Below are 23,440 nucleotides of genomic sequence, written 5' to 3'. Positions count from 1 at the left end.
AGTTAGGAGCAACCAGCCAGTCCCCTTACGCTCCTTGTTAGACTAAAATGTCCCAAGGGATGGTCATCCAGAATCTTGCTTTTTATGTGTTACCAAAATGTGGTACTTTGTGTGTCTCCATTGCCACAACACTCCATGGACTACTAGTACCCTCTTGAACACTGGAAACAGTCATTAATGTCTTTCAATTAATCAGATTAGAGACCATATTCCAGAAAACCCAGAACCAATTTTCAAAACTCATCCTCAAGGTTCTGTTTGTTTAGAATCACTTCTGGGTTCAATCAGAGAAACAGAACCAGCAGCAGATGTATATGGAAGAGATGTATTAGAAGAAATTGGCTAACACGATTGTTAGGGCTAGTTAAGCAAGTCCAAAGTCCATAGAGTAAGACATCAGGAAGGGCGGATGTTACCTCTTGAGCTGAACTGCTATCCACAGGAAGAATTTCTTCTTTCAGGAAATCTTAGTTCTGCTCCCAAGGCCTTTCAACGGATTGGATCAGCCCCACCCATATCCCCAAGGATAATCTCCTTTACTTAAAAATCAACTGATTGTGGGGCACCTGGGTGGCGCAGTCGGTTAAGCGTCCGACTTCAGCCAGGTCACGATCTCACGGTCCGTGAGTTCGAGCCCCGCGTCGGGCTCTGGGCTGATGGCTCGGAGCCTGGAGCCTGTTTCCGATTCTGTGTCTCCCTCTCTCTCTGTCCCTCCCCCGTTCATGCTCTGTCTCTCTCTGTCCCAAAAATAAAATAAACGTTGAAAAAAAAAAATTTAAAAAAAAAAAAAAAAAAAAAAAAATCAACTGATTGTACATGTTAATCACATCGACAAAGTATCCCCACAGCAACACCTTGAATAGTGTTTGAATAAGTGATAATTATAACCTAGCCAAGGTGACACATAAAACTCATCTTCACACCTTCTAAATCAGACACTCTGAGGGTAGGGCCAAGCAATCTGTATTTAAAGCCTTCTAGTGATTCTGATGCTTCTTCAAGTTTAAGAACCACTGGTTTAGAGAACAAATCAACAGGGAGGAACAGGAGTTGGGAGTCAACCACAATGTTTTATTACAATCAGCCAGTATCTGTTGCTTACAGTTAAAGAATCTTAGAAGATTCACCATACACACAAGGTCCTTAGTAGCAAACAGAAAATGACTCTACTAAATTGGGCAGAAAAGGAACTTATTAGCATTTATATTAAATAGCTCAAAAAACCCATGGGAAGGCTGGAAAACCAGGCTTAGGAAGAGGCAGGTTTTCAGACATGGGCATCCAGGCAGCACACAAACCAGCCAAGACATACCACAGCAATCATCCAGTTAATAGGGTCCCCTGGGAAGTACCACCAGACACTCACCAATACCTCCCTGAAATCTTGAACTACCCTATCACTGCTGGGAATAGTCTCTTAATTGTCCTGAGGTCTTTGTGCCATTCTCTCCAAAGACCTGGAGGGAACATAGGACAGAAATATTGACAGAATTTAGTCACATGACCATGCCCTAGCTGCAAGGGGCAGGAAGAAGTAATTTTTGGCCCTCTTTCCTAAAGAGCTCAGAGTAGTAGAAAGATCTACACTTGAGATCATTACAATGAAATGTACTAAAATCAATGGTAAAAGTGTATATATAATGTATTATGGAAGAACAGTAGATAAGTTTAACCCAGTCTTGGAGGATAGGGGTCAGAATCTAAAAGATCAGGAGTTTCAGAGAGAAGCATTCATGAAACTACAGAAACACACCTAACTTGTTAAAATACCAGAAATCCTATCCTAACATCTGAAGTTCTGCTGAACCCTCATGTGAGGAAAACTGTAAAGCCCCCTTTCACCTCTCCTTTCTCCTTTTCATGCCCACCCAAGCAGGTCCACCAAGCTCCCAACTTCAGTACCTTTCTTTCCCTTGGTGCCATCCCCTACTGTGGGCCATCAACACACTAAAGAGACCCAGTTAGTTGTACTGTCTTTTATTCTGTCTTAGATTTGGTGGCGATACCTCAGAATCTTTTCCACAAATAACAAAGATGTGTAAACATACAACAATAAAGGAGAAGCACCCTAGTGGGGGTTCGGGGCTGAGGATCTTGAGCCCTATATGCCCAGTTTCTTTCCCCTTTCCCTCCAAGCAGTCTTTGAAAGAGCCTCAAAGAAAACCACCCCTCGTGGGGCGCCTGGGTGGCTCAGTCGGTTAAGTGTCTGACTCTTGATTTTAGCTCAGGTCATGATCTCACAGTTCACGAGTTCAACCTTGCATCGGGCTCCGCGCTGACAGCACGAGCCTGCCTGAGATTCTCTCTCCCTCTCTGCCCCTCCTCTGCTCTCTCAAAATAAACTTAAAAAGGACTTTTTTTTAATAATAATAATAAAAAGAACATCCCTCGTGCTGAGAGTAATCTAAAGTCACCAATTTAGTCAACTCTATATTCACTCATCATTTTCTTAAAATTCCAATGACCTGAAATAATGTATCCAAAAATTGAAATTGGGCCTGAAACTAACATAACATTGTGTGGCAACTGTATTTCAATTAAAAAAAAAAAAAAATCAGGGCGCCTGGGTGGCTCAATCAGTGTCCAACTTTAACTTGGGTCGCGATCTCACGGGAATTGCTCAGAACCTGGAGCCTGCTTCGGATTCTGTGTCTCCCTCTCTCTCTGCCCCTCCCCTGCTTGCGTCCTGTCTCTCTCTCTCAAAAATAAACATTAAAAAAATTGTTTTTAAATCACTTTGTTAAAAAAAAGTAAATTTAATATGCAGATCACTATCACTGGGACAATCCACAGCAGTTTTAAATTAACAACTTTCTTTTTACTTTGCTCTCCAAGTAAAACATACCTGGATTCAAGATTATAGACCCCTGTAGCAAAAGGTAAATTAAAACCCAAAACACTGAGCAACTGGGGAAAAAGGCAATAAGCTGGATTTTCTTTTATTCCATCTCCCTTTACTAAGAGGAAATGGAGTAAGGATTTAGCGCAATACACTTAAATAAAAACTGTTTCTTGTGTGACATGAATTAAGATTTCTACCAAGTTTTACTGATGAGAGGGCAGTTCTGTTCACAATACTCTTTCAACTGGCCCCTAAATCACATTTTAAAGAATAAACACAGGTTTGTTTTTAAATGATTCCTAAGAGGTAAAAATAGGACTCTCGGGTTGCAGAGTTTAACTGAGACAAATGGTGCAATCTTTGAGAGTTGAGAGACTTGGAGATTTCTTTTTTTTTTTTTTTTAAGTCATTTTTTAGCAGAGGCCTCCTTCCACACCATGTCTGAATTCCTTTTTTGAAAACACCAAGTGACTGGAAGCTAAGGCAAGACTCCCAGGGGAAATTAGGGAGACCCCTTTTCCTTTGGGAAGAAGGATAAAAAAAAAGTTAATACCAATTTGTGTCAAGGCTGGTAGAAAGAATAAAAATTAAACCCTTTGTTTTTACTTTTCCTGTCATTTTAATGTAAGACTGAAACAGACTGCTACAATATTGGAGATTCACAGAGAACGGCATGCTTCTGCTATTAAAAGACCTTTGCTGAAACATTTAAACTTTACTTCCTAAGAAATGAATACGGAGGTTTCAAGCATTTTTGTCAGCACAACATCATTCACAACAACTTTCTAGATACTCATTTTCTACCTTTTCCCAAAAAAGGTCATTCTCACTTATTAGAACCCCACCACCACTGAAGGGTTCAAAGCTCCTGAGCTCAAAAGTGATCAGAACACAGATAAGTATAATTGGTAGTCCAAAGCTTGGTTTAAATGTTATCAGAGCAAACACCAAACAGTAAATACCAAATAGATTATTATCGTTTGTATAAAGTAATGACACATATACTAAAACCACTTAAGATTGACGTTTTATGTATGCAGGATCTAATGGTAAGAAAGCCTCAGTCTTAATGGCATCACAGGTTTTAGAAATTAAATACATTTTCAGCTTTCCATGGCAATCATCACTCTCAGAAACCATAAAACACAACTGCATATTACACTAGCATACAGTTCTCTACATAAGCATTTTCTCATATATCATATCAAGTAACAGAACACAAAAAGCAATACAGGACAAAAAAAACTACAGAACTTTTGCATATTCCCCTTTCCCCAGTTGTTAGCAGGTAGCACTTTTTTTTTTTTTAAGAAACTGATGAAAAGTCAGAAATTTTGCATCCAACGTTTGACTTCAACTTTTTACTTTCTTATCGTCTTCTGGTACCACCATATCCTAAAATGAGAAGAGTAAAATTTATATTCATTTTCAAAACTGCACTGGCATTGTTTATCAAATTACAACAGTAACACATCTATTGTTAACAAATGAGTAAGAGAGATGGGAGGGAGGGAGTGGGGAGCAGGGCTATGCAGACAATGCTTCGCCCCCCGTAACAGCCCTCCTAGTTGGTCATCCAAACATCAAGGCTGCTGCAAATCACTTGCAGGGAAACAAAAGAAGATGTGTTCCATGATTAAGGCAACGTGGGCAATTAAGGCAACGTAGTATGGGCAACACTCAAAACCTAAGCCAAAAAGCAGAGAAGCCTATGGAGCCAGCCACGCCCTGCCACCTGTCACCACGCCGGCGACAAACAGAAATAATGTGGGGGCAAGTTTCAGGCTCTCAAAAGTAAACGTTAACTTCATTACCCCCACACACAGGTACACGCACACACGCTAACGGGTTACAGATGACAAGTGTTCCCACCTGGAAAGTCCATTTTTTTTCAGGTTTTCCTTTAGATTATTTAATGTTTGATGATTTTCTTCATGTAAGTCCCATACACTTCTAGTTGATGTTTATGGGTTTTTTTATAATTTTTGTTTCCAATAAGAATGAGTGTTCTATTATTGTGTTTTGGCCTATGTAAGCTATATTTTTCTATATCCTCCCAATCACTACCTCCCCTTTTTTCTCCCCAAAAATAACTACCACCTTAACATCTAACTCCATAGGTTAGCTTTGCTTGTGTTTAAACATGTGTATTTATAAAATATGAATGTTGTAATCATATTTATATACAGTCCTTTGTGTCTGGCTTCTTTCTTTTCTTTTTATATTTGGAAGAGCTATCCACATTATTGCATACAGCTGTTTATTCACTCGCCCTGTTACACAGCATTCCATCGTATGGACATAACTCCATTTATTCAACCAGTTCACTGCTCTTGGATACGTGGGTTTCTTCCACTTGGAGGCTACTAGGAGTAAATATGCAGGGTGCCTGAGTGGCTCAGTTGGTTATGAAATCCAACTCTGGATTTCAGCTCAGGTCACGATCTCACAATCATGAGATCTAGCTCCATGCTAGGCATGGAACCTGCTAAAGATTCTCTCTCTTCCTCTGTCTCTGACCTTCCCCTTCTTGAGTGCATGTGCACACACATACATACTTTCTTTCTCAAAAAAAAAAAGAAAAAAGAAAGAAAAAAGGATTAAAGATGCTATGAGCATTCTCATACTTATCTTTCAGTGTATGAATGTGTGCATTTCTGTTGCTATACGTCTGAGAGTGAAATTGCTGGGGCTAGAGTATGCTCATGGTTTTTCAAAGTGATTGTATCAATTTATATTCACACCAGTACTATAAGAAATTCACTATTACACTTCAAAACATATTTAAATGCAGTTTTCTGTCAATATCAAGAATTCATCTCTCTTCTAGAACTTCCCCCTGCTGAAGATGAATCCAATCCACAGCAATCTACTTCATGACCCATTACCTCCCATTCTCTGCTAATTAGCTAGATGTTTAAAAACAAATAGTTATTTTTTTACTTTTTATATTATATCCTTGATTTTTACAAAATTCCCTCTTAACAATAGAAATAAACATTACCACCATACTTCAATTAATACATTTTTATTGAGTTTTGCTGAATATTCAGTATATAGAAATTCTCATTTTAGAATTTAAGAAGAACTCTAGAGGTCACAGAATTAAACACATGTAGAAACCAATGCTCAGGAAGGTTGAAGGTCAAGCCCTGGTTGGTTAATGTTGGAAGTGAGTCTAAACCAAATCCCTACTTGATTTTTAAAGAATATTTAGAGGTGAGAGGAAAGAATGAATCTAAACTATATTCTCTCTCACCTAACTGTGCTATTAATATTTCTGATGGGTACGCCAAATAAAACTATGATTACTAATACACAGTTATCTTTTTGAATGTATTTTTTAAGTTTATTTATTTATTTTTAAATTTTTTTCATGTTTATTTATTTTTGAGAGAAAGAGACAGAGCATAGGCAGGGGAAAGGGCAGAGTGAGAGAGGGAGACACAGAATCTGAAGCCAGCTCTAGGCTCCAAGCTGTCAGCCCAGAGCCCGCCCCACACAGGGCTCGAACCCACGAACTGTGAGATCATGACCTGAGGCGAAGTCAGACACTTAACTGCTTAACCGACTGAGCCACCCAGGCGCCCTTATTTATTTATTTTTGAAGGGGGCAGTGGGGAGCAGAGAGAGAGGGAAAGACGGAATCCCAAGCAGGCTCAGTGCTATAAATGCAGAGCCCGATGCGGGGCTCGAATTCACGAACCACGAGATCAGGACCTGAGCTGAAATCAAGAGTCGGACACTTAACTGAGTGAGCCCCCCAGGTGCCCTCAGTTCATTATCTTCCTAAGTTCCAAAACTACTTCTATACTCTACTGCCACAAGATATGAAGCTCCATGTTTTCGCTCTCACCTGATGCTGTTCTGGTTCTCGTCTCTGAGCTTGCATATGCCGAATAGCTACCCGAGGCTCCACGAAGTGGCGAGTAGGCACGGCTATTCCACATGCTGGAGGACGAAGGAGGAGGAGATGGGTAATACCACGAGTCAGAAAAGGGTGTGGCTGCTCTATGAAGACATAAAAGCGTGTCAGGCATTTTCTTGTGACCAGTTTTAAATACTCTGTTGCTAAACTCTCGGAAAAAAAGTCTTTATCAAGTGTTTTTCCTCAGTGTTCTGGTATAACATGAAATAGATATTATTTTGTTTTTCTGATATTGTATGGTCATTGCCATGGTGGGGGGGGGGGGGGTGGCAGAGAGTGACAGGGAGAAGAGACTCTTTCAGAACTCACAGTCAGATAAAATCTAAAATTAAGCTACCAATAATACTGAAGACATCCCAAAATCTGGCTCCAAGCCCTGTCCAGCCTTGCTTCTATCATTCCCTACCAAACCTGACTGCTAACTGTTCCTCAAGCGCGATGTTCTTTCCTATCTTCTCATTTTCTCAGATGTTAAGTAAACAGTCTTTTTCCTATCTCATAGTGTCTATAAGGATGACATCGGAAGAAGACACAATGAAAGAAAGTAGCATATACAGTATTGATGAAAGCCCATATAGCAGATACTCTGATTTAATATGGTAATGTCACCATTATTTATTTTCCTCAACAAAACCAAATCCACTCCAACTGCAAGTAAAACAAAGAAGCTTCCAAAGAAAAGTGGAATTTAAGAGCAAGTGAGATCAATGCAAAGCCTACCGATTGCTGCCAAACAAATATCCTAGTATTCCTCCAGTTCCCAAGCCAGTCCAGAACCCAGGTCCTGAATTGCCATATCCTTGTTGTCCTGTGAAAGCACTGCCAAAACCAGAAGTTGCACCAGGTGGTCCTAGAAATAAAAATGATTTATTATATACCCTCATGTAAACAAAACATGACCTACAACACCAAAAATAACATGACATTTCAATTACTTCACCTGTACTGTCTATTGCTAATACTCAGCCTTCAACTCATAAACAAGTTGTATTCAAAAAGTATATTCATAAAATACCGATTTATAACTAAGCAGTGCCTTTCCCATAGACGTGGAAAAAAGGGATGTATCTTAGAAGGGAGGAGGGTCCCTTTCTGAAAAGTCATATTTGCCCTGCTCCGGATCAACTACTGCAAGACGACCCCACTTGTCGGAGGTCCTTCCTTTCTGCATTATGAACATCTATGAAAGCTTCATGTGATAGCTGTACTTGGGTGCCTGATGCAGGAATCCAAGTGGAGGCAGCAAAGATATTTGTATTGATTGGGAAGTCAGGTCTTAAACCAAAAAAGCATCCTCTGCTCAGAGGAAGTTTTTTTTAAATTGATGTATAACATACATAGAGGAAAGTGTGCTAATCTCACTTGTATAGCATAAGAAATTTGTACATATGTACCCATGCATGTAACCACAACCCACATTAACAAAACATTTCTAGCACCCCAAAAGGCTCCCTCATGACAATTCCCAATAGATACCCGCCCACATCAGAGACAGTATTACCCCGACCTCTCTCACTATACTTTGGTCTTACCCATTCCCGAACTTCTAAATGTAATCATTTACTAGGTACTCGTCTGTGTCTGGCACATCATTATGTCTGTGAGAGGCAACCCCCACTATTGCACACATCTGGTTTTGTTTTTGTTTTTGTTTTTTAAAACCAATCTACAGTATTCCATTGTGTGAAAATAACCACAATTTGTCCCATTCTTATGTTTATGGACATTCTTTTTCCAGTTTTTGGCTATTGTGAATAAAACTGTTATAAATATTCCGTGCATATCTTTTTTTGTACAAATGCATGCATTTCCCTTAGATATGTTTCAAGGAATGTAGCTGCTGGGTCATAGGGGAGGTGAATGTTTGATTTTAGACAGTGACAGTTTTCCAAAGTGTTTTCTATTTTAACTCCTACCATCAAGTTGCAGTTGCCATTACTTGATACTGTGCCTTTTTAATGTTAGCTCTTATGGTGGTTACACGGTGGTTAATAATGAACTCAATGTGGTTTTAATTTGCATTTTCTTGAAGACTAATGATGCTAGGCACCTTTTCATATTGTTACTAGACATCTGGATATCTTCTTTTATTATAAAATGGCTGTTCAACTCTCTTGTCCATTTTAAAAATTGGATTGTCTGCCTTTCCTCAAACTTGTGGGAGAGTTCTTTACATATTCTAGATACACACCCTTTGTTGGAAATAATGTTTTACAAATATTTTCTCCCAGCCTGTGGCTTGCCTTTTCACTCTGTTAATGTTGTCTTTTGATGGCTAAATGTTCTCAATTTAAATAAAGTCGAATTTATCCATCTTGTCTTTCTGGCTGGAACTTTTTGTATTCAAAGACATTTTTGCCCATCCCATGGTCGTGACAAATATTTTCATGTTTTCTGGAAACCTATGTTTTACCTTTTATACTGAGATCTATATTTAATGAATAGATTTTTGTGTATGGTATGAGATGGAGTTCAAGGTAAATGCCTATTGCCAAATCTGATCAAGTTCTTCTGATTAAGATGATTTATAATTTAACCATGCCACCTTAACATAGTGGTTGCAATTACCTTTACGCAGAAAAATAGGTAAAAGAAGTTGAAAAAGTAAAATATGAGAACACAAATCTGCTTTGGTCTCCCAATGCCACTATGTTTCTATTTCAGAAACCAGCACAAGATTCACTACCTCACATCTACCCTACTTATTGCCATTACCTAGGGAAACATACCTGTGAAGTCAGACTTAAAGCCTGCAGGAGGGGGTCCTGCAGAGTTGGTGAATCTCTGGTAACGATGGGAATAAGGAGGATACTCAGAATATGGGGGAGGAGAATCTTGACCATCACTAAGGAACAATTTATAAACTCCAAAAGCAATAGCAAGTAGTACTATGACGGTAATCAATCCACTGATGCCACAGGAATCTGAGGAATACAGCTTGTTATAATAATCAGAGAAAGAGTTAAAGCCGTAGTTTTTTCCAGACTCTCTCAGTTTCTTCAGGCCAAGTTCTGTGTAATCTAAATTATACTCCAAGCCACAGGAACCTCTTAGTACATATTGGTCTTCAGAGGATTCATAGCCTTCACAGCTCACTACAGTTTTTCCAAATTTATACGCAATATCTAAATCAGTCTTACATTCCCACTGTGAAGAAAAACAGAAATAGATTATGAGAATCAAATTTTTTTTAATAAATACTATTTGGGTTATACAGTTGTCTCAATAAGGTAAAATGAAGTTAGAGAATGATAAACAAAATTCAGAACAATGAGTACTTCGGCGCTGGGGAGAAGGCAACCTACAGGGTTCAAAGCTAGGTAGGAGGTACCTGAGTGTGCGTTTTATTACTATTCCTTATTCCTTACATATACACATGAGGAATTCTTTTGTACATATTAAGTATACCACAATTTATAAACGTTAAGCAAAATTTTTTTTTTTATTTTTTTTTTCAACGTTTTTTATTTATTTTTGGGACAGAGAGAGACAGAGCATGAACGGGGAAGGGGCAGAGAGAGAGGGAGACACAGAATCGGAAACAGGCTCCAGGCTCCGAGCCATCAGCCCAGAGCCTGACGCGGGGCTCGAACTCACGGACCGCGAGATCGTGACCTGGCTGAAGTCAGATGCTTAACCGACTGCACCACCCAGGCGCCCCCGTTAAGCAAAATTTTAAATGTCAACTTTTGCTACTGTAGTTCAAGATGTTTACTTTAAAAATAAGGGTTCTTGGGGCACCTGGGTGGCTTAGTCAGTTGAGCACCCAACTCTTGGATTCCAGCTCAGGTCATGATCTTGCAGTTTGTGGGTTTAAATCCTGTGCAGAGACCCATGCAGAGCCTGTTTGGGGATTCTCTCTCTCTCTGCCCCTTCCCTGCTCATTCCCTCTCTCTCCCCCTCAAAATAAATAAATAAAAACTTTAAAAATAAAAAATAAAAATAGAGGTTCTTTAAAGGTTAGGGCTCAAAAATCAGCATCATACATGAATATCTGGTAACTACGTATAGCATCAGAAATAGTACATAACCTTGCGAGAAAAACTTTCTAAACAGGGGAGCTTGGGTGGCTCAGTCACTTAAGCGTCCAACTTTGGCTCAGGTCATATCTCACAGTTCGTGAGTTCGAGTTCTGTGTCAGACTCTGTGCTGACAGCTCAGAGCCTGGAGCCTGCTTCAGACTCTGTGTCTCCCTCTCTCTATGCTCCTACTCCATTCAAACTCCTGTTTCTCTCAAATAAACATTAAAAAAAAAATTTTTTTTTAAAACCTTCTACACAAATCTTATAATAGACAGACTAACACAGACTAACTTTTCAGGGTCCAATCCTGTACGTAATCTCTTAAAAAACATTTTTTGGGGCATCTGGATGGCTCAGTCAGTTGAGTGTGTGGCTTCAGCTCGGGTCATGATCTCACAGTTGGGGAGTTCAAGCCCCGCGTCAGGCTCTGTGCTGACAGCTCGGAGCCTGGAGCCTGCTTCAGATTCTGTGTCTCCCTCTCTCTCTCTGCCCCTCCCCAGCTTGCACTCTATCTCTCTCTCTCTCTCAAAAATAAATAAACATTAAAAAAAATTTTTTTTAACATCTTTTTTAAGTAATCTCTATGCCCAGCATAGAGATTCTTAAGCAATCTCTATGCCCAGCCTGTGTTCAGAACCCCAAGATCAAGAATCACATGCTCTGCCACCTGAGGCAGTCAGGCAACGCATCTCTTAAATTTTAAGATATTTAAAAAAATGCAAAGAGTTCACACTAGCCTTAAATATTTCCACCTTAAAAAAAAAGTCTAAATTTAGTTTAAATTCTGTAATTATATATTGAGCTAAATAGGTAATATGCTTCTTTTAACAACATTTAAAGAGACACAAACTAAAATAGATCTGATTTGTTTTTCTGCCTTTCTGTAAGTTTTGGCCAAATTATCTTCCTCTCTCAAATTTCAGATAAGCTGTTTATTTTTTGTAACACCTTTATTGAGATACAACTCATATACTATACATTCACCCATTTTGATGGTTTTTAGTACATTTGTAGTTGTGCAACCATCACCACAATCAATTTTAGCATATTTTCACCACTGCAAAAAGAAATCTCATATTCATTAGCAGTCACTCCTTATTTCCTCCCAAATTTTCCAGCCCTGGGCAACTACCAATCTGTCTTTATAGATTTCCCTATCCTGGACATTTCATATGAATGTCTGATCAGACAATATGTAACTGACTTCTTTCACCTAGCATCAAGTTTTCACGTATATTGTAGCAAGTATCTGTACTTTATTCTTTTTTATGGCTTAGTAATATTCTATTGTAAGGCTATACCACATTTTGTTTATTCACTCATCAATGACGGACATTTAGGATGTTTCTACTTTTTGGCTATTATAAATAATACTGCTACAAACATTTATGTACACATTTTTGTGTGGATACATGTTTTTAATTCTTTTGAGTATATACCTAGAAGTAGAATGATTGGGGCATTTGGTAACTCTATGTTTAACCTTTTGAGTGCCTGGCAGTTTTCTAAAGCACCTGCACCATTTTACATTCCTAATCATCTACAATTCCTGATCATATTAACATCATTTCTCAAAAGTAGGTTGGTATTTTTTGAGGAATGACAGTAACATGATAACCAGCAGAGATTCTCTGTCCCCACCCCAAGTGTATAAAGTTTTGGACATTTACTAATGTCTTAGAAGAAATTTATGGATGAAAATTACAATGAATATTTCCAGGCTTTAAAATCAGTTTTCTTTGGAGGATGTTCTTCCAGAAAATAACTGATTTATATTTATATATTTAACTTGAGATTTTCTACATGCGCTTCCCCAAAATACTGAATAATATCCCAATAAATACTTGAATAAAAATTCCAACTAGACTGCCATCAACATAATAAATATTACCTGTACATCATAACCATCCCAACCTTTGTTCTGACATTGTATGACTTTTGGGGTATAAGAATCACATCCAGCTGTGCCTCCAACACATTTCAACTGTGGGATCGGATCCAGCCTACGGGAAGTGGTATAGCGGTCGTGGTGGAGGGTAAGAGCTTTTACATCCCGCAATAATATTCTGTCTGAAACAGGAAGAATACAGATGAACAGGTAGTAAATATCCTGTCAAACATAGAAAGGGTCATCCTAATAAAATTCATGTCATAGGAAATACTTTCGAAAGTACATGGGTATAGAATTCTAGATTGTCACTCAAGCAAGAGGGTGGAATTTTCAGACATCTGAAAAGTTTCAAAATATATACCTTGTAGGTATCAATTCTCAGTAAGACAATGAAAGATATTCACCACCAAGAGAAAAAAATAAAACAAAGAGAAAGACATAAAACCCAGAGGACTAAAGAAAAAGTAATGGCATACAAAGGGACAAAGGAAATCCCAAGGAGAACGAGGAATGAAGGCAGCAATATGACAACCATGGCCAGGCAGAGGGCAGCAAGTCCACACTGGAAGAGTACTGCTCAAAAGCCAGACAGTAGGGCTGCCAGGAAAATTCCCTGCTGCTATCATACCATCTCTTTTAAACCTAAGGAAACAATGTCCAGGTGGACCTGGCTTTGGTTTTTATCTGTATTTGGTCTGTCTTGACCTCAAGCTGATCAATTCCTCCTCTTCCCCACCATGTCCTGCTAACTGGGCTCAGTTGAGGACACTCATGTCACCCCACAGAAGCATTCTGGCTTTAACCTATTCCTGAGTGCAACAGATAGACCATGGGAAACTTAGAAGTAAAAGACCAAGAACAACCTACTCCTTCTGACCATATTTCTGCCCAATGTTCAATATCGGACCACTACAGTCTTCGACAGATACCTTAATTATAGTGAGTCCTATGTTTCCCATGATTTTCCCCAGTGATTTCTCCAGAAGGGGCGCTTAAAATCTCAGGAAACCTGAAGCCAGAGACCTTTTTTTTACACTGCTAAGAAATGAGCTAGTCAGTTTTTCATAAACTTTTAGGGTTTTACCACATACATGAGTAGAAAAACTGGAGTAAAAAAAAGTAATCATTCAAAAATCAGGAAAGTAACTACCTCCAGGAAAGGAAATGTGCTTAGAAAGGATCATGAAGAATTCTTTCTTTCTCTTAAGTGATTAACAACCTAGTAAGTACTTTTTTCTTGCTTACCCAGACACAGATACAGGAGTTGTTTTGATTTTTGTTAGCTTATTTTTATAAAAACTGAAACATACAGCCCACATTATTCTTCACATGGTTTTTCCACTTAACCAGACATCATGGACATTCCCTCATATCAGCAGATACAGATCTTATTTATACTTATTTACCAAAAAAAGAACTTAATAAATGCGACTAAGCTGAGATTTATCAGCCACACTCTCACCAAAATGCAATAAAATTAGAAATACAGTGACATAGTGGCGCCTGGGTAGCTCAGTCGGTTGGGTGTCCAACTCTTTGATTTCTGCCCAGGTCATTATCTCACAGTTAGTGGGACACAGCCCTGAGTCAGGCTCCGTGCTGACAGTACGGAGTCTGCTTGGGATCTCTCTCTCTCTCTCTCTCTCTCACTCTCTCTCTCTGCACCCCTCCCCACTAGTGCATGCATGCATGTGCTCTGTCTCAAAATAGATAAACTTTAAAAAAAAAGAAATATAACGTCAAATACATATTAACATATAAAATCAATATGAAAAGACAGCTGAAAACCAGTAACAAGAAAGGAAATTTAAACTATATATACTGAAATATATTATTAAATCTATAGTAATATAAACAGTATAGTATTGGCACATGATTAGAAAAATTAATCATTGGACACCATGGACAAAAGTTAACCAACGATGGCTAAAAACTTACACCATAAAACATACAACAAAAAAATACTGTACAAAAGCACAAAAGAGTATGTTTATGATCATTAAGACACCAAAAGCAAAAGACTGACCAGCAAGATAAAGACTGCAATTGATCAAGTTATATTCAATCTATGAAAATCCAAAGTCCATAATAATGCTCAAAAAGAATGCAAAAAACTCATTTATCACTAAAAGTTGCTACCTACCTCCTCCCCTGAAAATTGGTAATTAAAGATTAAAAATTAAATTTCTATTCTGACTTTCCACCAGGAACTGTAATCTGAAATAGCCTCAGGTGATAATGGAAATCTCAACCTTATTTTTTTTTTTAATTTTTTTTTAATGCTTATTTATTTTTGACAGACAGAGACAGAGCGTGCGTGGGGTACAGGCAGAGAGAGAGACACACACAGAATCTGAATCAACTTCCAGGCTCTCAGCTGTCAGCACAGAGCCTCATGCGGAGCTTGAACTCATGAACCGTGAGATCATGACCTGAGCTGAAGTCCGAGGCTTAACTGACTGAGCCACCCAGGCGCCCCGGAAATCTCAACCTTATTGAAGAATGACAGCTAATAAATGCAGATGAAATGACAGAATTAGAAAAAAATCGTCATTTTATAACCCCTAAAGAAACAGATTCAGACAAGGATTTATTGGTTTTAAAATCATTAAGAGACCAGATATTGGTATGGTGCTAGAGTGCTTTCTGGAAAAATATAACTTCACAAGGGAGAAATAACACCACTTTTAATCCACTAGTAATCTTAGCATCAATAATGGTAGAACAAATTGATATTAAAGAATCTACTATCATGTAATCCCTGAAAGTATTTAACATGAATTTTATCAATCCTTAGGAATTAACATTCAGTCTACAAGAAATACAAGGAAGAAAAAAAGTAAGCTAAAACAATGCCACGAAAAAACACAATCTAGAAGGTAGGATATTCTAAAGGACAACAGGCCCAAGCCCTTCACCAAAGCAGCAGCATAAAAAAAGGATTTCTACATTTAAAAAGACTTAAAGAAGAATACAATCAAATGTGATGCACAGACCTGGATTGGGTCTTGGTTTGAACCAACTAGTTTAGACATTTTGGGCAAAAATGTGTTATCTGAATATGGAATAGATAATTAGTTGACATTAAAAATTTAAGATTAATTTTGCCAGGGGTAATGTTATTTTTACCTTGTGGGGAAAAGTTCCTTTTTTAAAAAGGGGAAGAGCATACTGAAGAATTAGTTGTGGCCTGTCATGATGCCTAAAATTACATGGAAATATTTCAACCTTAAATATGGAATTGAAAGGAAACAAGGAATATACAAAGATTGATTAACTTGCCATCAAAATTTAAAATATCTTTCCCAGGGGTGCCTGGGTGGCTCAGTTGGTTAAGGATCCAACTTCATTCAGCTCAGGTCATGACCACCCAGTTTGTGGTTCAGGCCTCTTCAGGCCTCTGTGCTGACAGCTCAGAGCCTGGAGCCTGTTTTGGATTCTGTGTTTCCCAATCTCTCTGCCCCTCCCTGGCTCATGCTCTGTCTGTCTGTCTGTCTCTCTCTCTCTCTCTCCCTCTCTCTCAAAAATAAATAAAACATTAAAAAACTAAAAGACATAGAGATAGATATAAATAAATAGATCTTTCCCAGAATTCCTCCAATAGACAGACTAGAATGACTTAGTATCAAGTAATTCTAGTAAAATAAGTATTTGGCTTTTCTAGTATTTACCTGGAGGTATACAAGGAGAAGGTAGACAACAGCTTCTGATTAATCGTCCAATAGTACCAAATTTTTTTGGTACACACAAGAAAACAAGTAACATTTTATTTAGAGTTTCTGGACCTACAAAATCCAAGAGAACTTCCCGAAAGACAACCATGTTATAATAAAAGAATTTGATAAAACAGCTAGATATTTTATCAATTACAAAAGTCAACAGGTTTTTCTATACGTATAATACTCAATTAGAAATGAAAATGGGAAGCCTAGGGGTGCCTGGGTGGCTCAGTCAGTTAAGTGTCCAACTTCAGCTCAGGTCATGATCTCACGGTTTGTGGGTTCGAGCCCCACGTCGGGCTCTGTGCTGACAGCTCAGAGCCTGGAGCCTGCTTCAGATTCTGTGTCTCCCTCTCTCTGCCTCTCTCCCTCTCTCAAAAATAAACATTAAAAAAATATATTTTTAAATAAAAAAAAGAAAATGAGAAGCCTATCTGAAATTAGTGCCAAGCTACATACATACAAAAAATATCTGGAAATAAATTTAGGATCAATATGTGATCTATATTTTTTTTAAAATGCATATATAAGAAGTCCTAATACACTTCCAACCAGGAACCCAATTGGGATTTTTGGAACTGGGAAGAAATATGTTAAAGGTCCTATGAAAAAAACTAACATCTATAAATAGCCAAAAAATGTTTAAAAAAGAATTGCATTACCAGATAATAAACTTACTGTAAAATTACTATAGGGGTGCCTGGGTGGCTAAGTCGGTTAAGCATCCAACTTCAACTCAGGTCATGATCTCTCAGTTCATGAGTTCGAGCCCTGTATCGGGTCCTGTATGGACAGCACAGAGCCTGGAGGCTGCTTCGGATTCTGTGTCTCCCTATCTCTCTCTGCCCCTCCTCCGCTTGTGTCCTCTCTCTCTTTCAAAAATAAATAAATAAATAAATAAACATTTAAAAGCATATAAAATAATATAATATAAAATAATAATATATATAATAAATTAAATTATTATTTATATTAATTTATTTGTATTATGTTTAATATATTTATATTAAATTTATATATTTATATTATTTAACATTATATTATTAATATTGTTATTTAATAAATTTATATTATATTTATATTTTATTTAACATATTTATATTAAATTTATATATTTATATTTCTATTATTTAATATTATATTATTTAATAAGTATATCATATTTATATTATATTTGATATATTTATATTAAATTATACATTAATTTAATATATTTATAAATTTATATTATTTAAATAATATTAAATATTAATTTAATATTAATATTAATAATATATCGATAAAGAGTACTAAATATTAATAAATAATATTAATTTAATATTAATGTTATATTAAAAATATTAATTTAATAAATATTAAAATGATATTAATTTAATATACTTATATTGAATATACGTATATTAAATTTATATATTTATATTACTTAACATTATATTATTATATTATTTAATAAATACATATTATATTATATTTAATATATTTATATTAAATTATATATTAATTTAATATATTTACGTTAAATTTATAATATTATTAAAATAATAATATAATAAAAGATAGTATGGGGGTGTCTGGGTGGCTCAGTCGGTTAAGCGTCCAACTTCAGCTTAGGTCATGATCTCACAGTTCGTGAGTTCGGGCCCTGCGTCAGGCTCTGTGCTGACAGCTCAGAGCCTGGAGCCTGCTTCAGTTTCTGTGTCTCTCTCTCTGCCCCTCCCCTGCTTGTGCTCTGTCTCTCTCTATCTCTGTCAAAAATAAATAAACATTAAAAAAAAATTTTTTTTTTTTTTAAAAGATAGTACGAAGGCGCACCTGGGTGGCTCAGTCTTCAGACTCTTCAGGGTGGTGCTATCGAGCTTTGCCTGAGGCTCCACACTGGGTGTGGAGCCTGCTTAAGATTCTCTCTCTCCCCTTCTGCCCCTCCACCACATGCATGTGTGCTCGCTCTCTCTCAAAAAAAGAAAAAAGATAGTATGGAATTGGAACAGAAATAGGCAAGGGAACCATGAAACAAAATAAAGTCTAGAAATTAATCCAGACAGGGGTGCCTGGGTGACTCAGTCGGTTAAGTGCCCGACTTCAGCTCAGGTCATGATCTCATGGTTGGTGAGTTAGAGCCCCGCATTGGGCTCTATGCTGACAGCTCAGAGCCTGGAGCCCGCTTTGGATCTGTGTCTCAGCCTCTCTCTGCCTCTCCTCCACTCGCGCTCTGTCTCCCTCAAAAATGAATAAACATTAAAAAAAATTTTTTTAGAAATAAATCTAGATATATATGGGAATTCAATATAAGATAAAGTGGGCTTTTTAATTTAGTAAAAAAAAAAGGGGGGCCTTCCTTAATAAATGACACCAACATAACTATGCAGCTAGAAGAAACTCCACCTACAGCTAGATAAAAACTTAATTCCATATGGACTAAAGACCTAGAATTTCCAAGAATTATATTAAAATAAAATATGCTATGTGCTATATTAACCCCAAACTATTACCTCATACATTAAAACTATAACAATGAAATTATTGAATGGTTTAAAAAGTCATAAGGTGGGGCACCTGGGTGACCCAATCGGTTGAGCATCAGACTCTTGATTTCCACCCAGGTCATGATCCCAAGGTAGTGGGATCAAGCCCTGCGTCAGGCTCTTTGCTGAGCATGGAGCCTGCTTGAGATTCTCTCTCTTTCCCTCTGCCCTTCTCCCCTACTGGCACATGTGCTGTCTCCAAAATAAAAAAATTAAAAAATTTTAAAAAGTCACAAGATAAACTAAATAACAGAAAAAAATAAAATAAAATAAATAACAGGAATAACAATAACTTGAAATTATTGTAGCAGGGTTGAGATAAGCAAAGAACACCAAACTAAATTCCCATCACCAACTTGCTATATGACTTTGGCCAAGTCACTTAATTTATCTGTACAGAAATTTCCTCACTTGTAAAATTAAGAATATCAACTTTAAAATTGGTCATGAATCTTAGATTTATCAACCTTAAAATAGACGGCAAAGCTTAGGTATGATTTACTATCATTATCCAGCAGAGTACTTGACACATAACAGATGATCGGGTACAATAAATATTTTTGAGATGTTTAAGGAGCTATATACACATGCGGTATCATTACCCTAACCCTACAGCATCTTTCCTCCCTAGACATCCTAAAGCTCACTAGGTTTTGTGGCCCTAAAAATTCCTATGTTGAAGCCCTAATCCCAATGTCACGATATTGGAGGTGGGGCCTTTGGGAAGTGATTAGTTTTAGATGAGGGCTTGAGGATGAAGTCCCTCATGATAGGATTAGACCCTTATAAGAAGAGAAAAAGACCACAGCCCCCCCTTTCTCTGCCATAACAACAAAACAGCCATCTGCAAACCAAGAAACCAAACACCAAACATGCTGGCACCCTGATCTTCGACTTCCCAGCCTCCAGAAAACAAGAAATAAATGCTTGTTGTTTAAGCAACCCAGTCATGGTATTTTGTTATACCACACCGAACTGGGACAAGGTCTAAGTACCAAAAGCTAATACCCATCCTCCACTAGTTATCAGTCAACGGTCACAGGGAGTTCCCTGAAGTCCAGACTCACATCAAAATCCACTTACAGGTCTCAAATTTAAGATGAGCAAAACCAAAGTCCCCCAAACATGCTTCTCTCACAATCTGCCACATCTCAGGAAATATTAACTCCACACTCCTAGCCACTCAGGGAAAAACCTTGCCTTCTCTCACCCCTACATCTAACCCATCAGAATATCATGTCAGCTCCACCTTCTAAATAGGTGAGAATCCAACCAGTCTCACCAACTCCACTGCCTCTCCTCTGGCCAAACCATCACTACTCTTGGAACTCACTGTACCAGCAGCCTCTTCACTGGCCTCCCAGCTTCCCTGGACCTCCTACAGTCTGTTCTCCCCAGAGTGGACAGAATGAGCCTTTAAAATACAATTCACAGCAGGTCATTTATGCCTCCTCTCCCTTCAGGTTTCTGATCAAATGTCACCTTAACAGTGGCTTCTTCCCTGACCAATGCATATTTTAAAAATTCTACTTCTACCTGCACACCCTAGCTTCCTTACCCTGTGTTATCATTGTCCACACCACTTTTCACCACATGACACGCTACTTACCAGTCTGTTTACTGTCTATTTCTCCTCAATAGATGTAAACTCCTTGGGGTCAAGACATTCAGTTTTGTTAACTGCTATATTCCCAATGCCTAGAAAAGGGACTTAAATATAAAATAATTCCATAAAGAATTCTGAAAAGTCTTAGGTAATCTCTTTAGAATGGGTGTACAATTTTTTCCAGACAAATTACTGCTCTATGTTAAAGACAAAGTAAGTGCATCCAAAGCCCAATATATGTATCTATCTATCTATATAGTAAATATAGATAGATAGATAGATATATACACACACACACACAAAATGAGGGAGTGATTATTGCTTTACTAAAGGGCTTGATAAAACTTAACCCAATAAAATACTTTCATAAAACAATTCCTCAAAGTAAATTTAAGGTACAATAGAATTTATAAATATCAATTGTGTTTACTCTGCAAAATATTTTGGTGCTTTTTGTTCCAGAACAATAGTGTATAGAATAGGTAGACTAAGATTTCCAAGAAGCAGTTCACCATTAATTTAAATTTGGTCCCCTTTTTCTTTTTTTTAATTCCCCGGATTCTTCATCTGTAAACTTTTTTTTACTTAAGAACTGAAGTTCAACTAATGTTTCAATCCAGTTTTTAAATTATAATTCTGACCAAAGTGTGATCTTTATATACAACTTTCCAGAAATACATAAGGAAATTACATGGACATTTAAACCCAACATGACTTTTATTACTAATAAAACATCCACATTCAAACATCCACACTCAAAGTCAAGCACCTTCTCTCTCATTGTAGCATTTAGGAATCAAATAGGAAACTACAGAAATAAATCTGTTGCTTAAGAAACATAGGCATTTCCTATCGCCTAAGTCACAAATGCAATATTGACACTTTTAATGCTGTAACATCTTCATTCCCCAAACCAAAAATGATGTTTTAACTTGTTTAAAAATTATTTCTTACATAATTACAATTTAACAGCATGCACCATTAAATGGAAATCTGTATGTTTATGTATAAATTACCCGGAATATTACTTATCCCACAAAAATTCTTCAGAAAATTCTAATAACATAGTAATTTAAAAAAAAAAAAGTCCTTTCTCAGAAAGTATTTATCATATACCATGACACACAAAAAATAATGTTTTTTAAATTCTAGTGTTCGGTGAAAAACAATGGGAAAAGCTGACGTAACGAAATGAACTTCACTGTAGTGGTCAGATTAAGAAGCAGGAGTTCCGCTCACATGTCTGTGATTCTGCTAACCTACCTGCAAGGTTTACATCCCTGTCCACTAAGTGTGACTCACAGACTGCCGGTGCTGTAGCAACTGTCAGCCACAGCAACAGGCAGCCATGAAAACAGGCAGCGAAGATTACATCAGACAGTCGTAACAACAAAGCAAAATGAGCAAGTGAGTATCGAGCTTTCCAGTTAAGTCTTAGAGATGAGGGCTGTTGTCCGAGGAAGGAGAAGGTAGACAAATTCTGGGAGTCCAGGAAAGGGAGAAAGGAGATCTTTAAATATAGAGTCGTCCCGCCCCGCCCACTCCCCAACTGTCCCCATCAGTCCCACAGGACTTCTGGGAAAAGCAAAGAGGCCAGGTAGGACGCAGACGACTAGGAAAGAAGATGGAAATGAGAAATTAGAATAGAATGGCCCAAACGGCGGCGAACGGAAATGGTCGCCCGCTGGGCCTCTGAACGCTAGGTGAATTCAACAGAAAGGGGCGGGTGAGGACAGCACTCACCAGGGTCGTTCCAGGCGAGGGCAGGGCCAGTGATCAGCAGAAGCAAGAGGAGGCTGAGGAGAGAGCGTCCAGTAGCTTCTGGCCCACCGGCTGTGGCCATGGCTCCGGTGAAAAAAGCGGACGGCTGCCAGGCGCTCGCGGGCCGGAACCCTGGCTGCGGAACTTGCCGCTACGCGACAACACCCAGCACAGGGGACGGCGTCGAAGAGAAGGTCTGCAGAGCCGCAGCGAAGGTCCGTGCGCAAGTGTTACGTCACTACCACTGCGTCGCGCGTTGGAACACGAATGGACGCCGCGGGCCCCGCCCCTAAAGCTTAAAGCGGCTGGGGGCGGGGCCAAGGGAAGGACGGACAATCCGGGGGGGGCGGAGCCCTGGGCGGGGCGCCGGATGTTGTGGGCGGAACCGAAATTTGGGCCCCTCCCTGTTGCGTTTGATCTGCGGCTCAGAATGGTTCCGCGCGAAAGTGCAGTGGTTAGAGAGATTGAAACCAACGCGAAATCTAAGAAGTGTAGTTAGGTTATGCATTTCCGAAACCTTCATAAGCTCCCTGAGGGAAGTGACTGTGCATTAGAAAACTTTTTGTCCTCAGCACCTAACATGGAGCCTGGCATATGACTCGCGTCCGACTACTGTTTGCGAAGATTGGGGTGAAAGGTAGCATGGAAATATGTTGTGTGGTTCAGAAGCTCAGGACCTCTACCTATTTTCTTGTACGTGGAGGCAGTAGGAATTTACAGAATATCGGGAGAAGAAACTACCACCTAAAGAACCAGTCAGAGAAAACAGTTCTAAGAGTGCTGGAGCATTATCTTTGAGGTCTGACAGGCCTGGGTTTCTCTCATTCATTCATTCAACAAATGCCAGGCACTGTTTTAGGCATGGAGGATATGGGCAAAGTCCCAGTACTCATGGACCTTACACTGAAGTGGGATAGGACAAACAACATTAAATAATTAGTAAACAAAGAAAAATAGACAGTGACAAATGCATTGGTTAAAGTAACACAGGATATTACAATAGAGACTGGGAGGTGACTTTAGGGAGGCATTTTCTTGCTGAGGAAGTGATTTTGAAGTTTGAGACCTGAAAAAGAAAGAACCAGCCATACAAAGGTCAGGGGAAGGTCCTTCAGGGCTTAGGGAACAGTGGGTGCACAGCCCTAGATT

At 38.3% G+C, this 23,440-nt stretch overlaps 1 protein-coding gene across 2 annotated transcripts; it reads right to left on the bottom strand.

Annotated features, from left to right (window-relative positions):
• Positions 1-3,198: 3,198 nt before the first annotated feature.
• On the bottom strand, positions 3,199-22,547 carry SARAF (store-operated calcium entry associated regulatory factor). Of its 2 annotated transcripts, none has more exons than XM_060653147.3 (6): positions 22,274-22,547; positions 12,684-12,862; positions 9,500-9,917; positions 7,491-7,620; positions 6,699-6,793; positions 3,199-4,237 (listed from the first exon to the last, which is right to left on the bottom strand). In XM_060653147.3, exons 1-6 carry the CDS (start codon positions 22,371-22,373, stop codon positions 4,212-4,214), a joined length of 948 nt encoding a protein of 315 aa, XP_060509130.2. In that variant the 5' UTR covers positions 22,374-22,547; the 3' UTR covers positions 3,199-4,211. The 2 variants fall into 2 exon arrangements, with proteins under 2 accessions (XP_060509130.2, XP_060509129.2); XM_060653146.3 differs by having other exon boundaries at positions 6,699-6,853; positions 22,274-22,543.
• Between the last annotated feature and the right edge of the window lie 893 nt (positions 22,548-23,440).

The sequence above is a fragment of the Panthera onca genome, chromosome B1 (assembly GCF_046562875.1).
Source record: "Panthera onca isolate mPanOnc1 chromosome B1, mPanOnc1 haplotype 2, whole genome shotgun sequence".
NCBI lineage: Eukaryota > Metazoa > Chordata > Mammalia > Carnivora > Felidae > Panthera > Panthera onca.
This window is presented reverse-complemented; position numbering and strand designations above follow the sequence as displayed.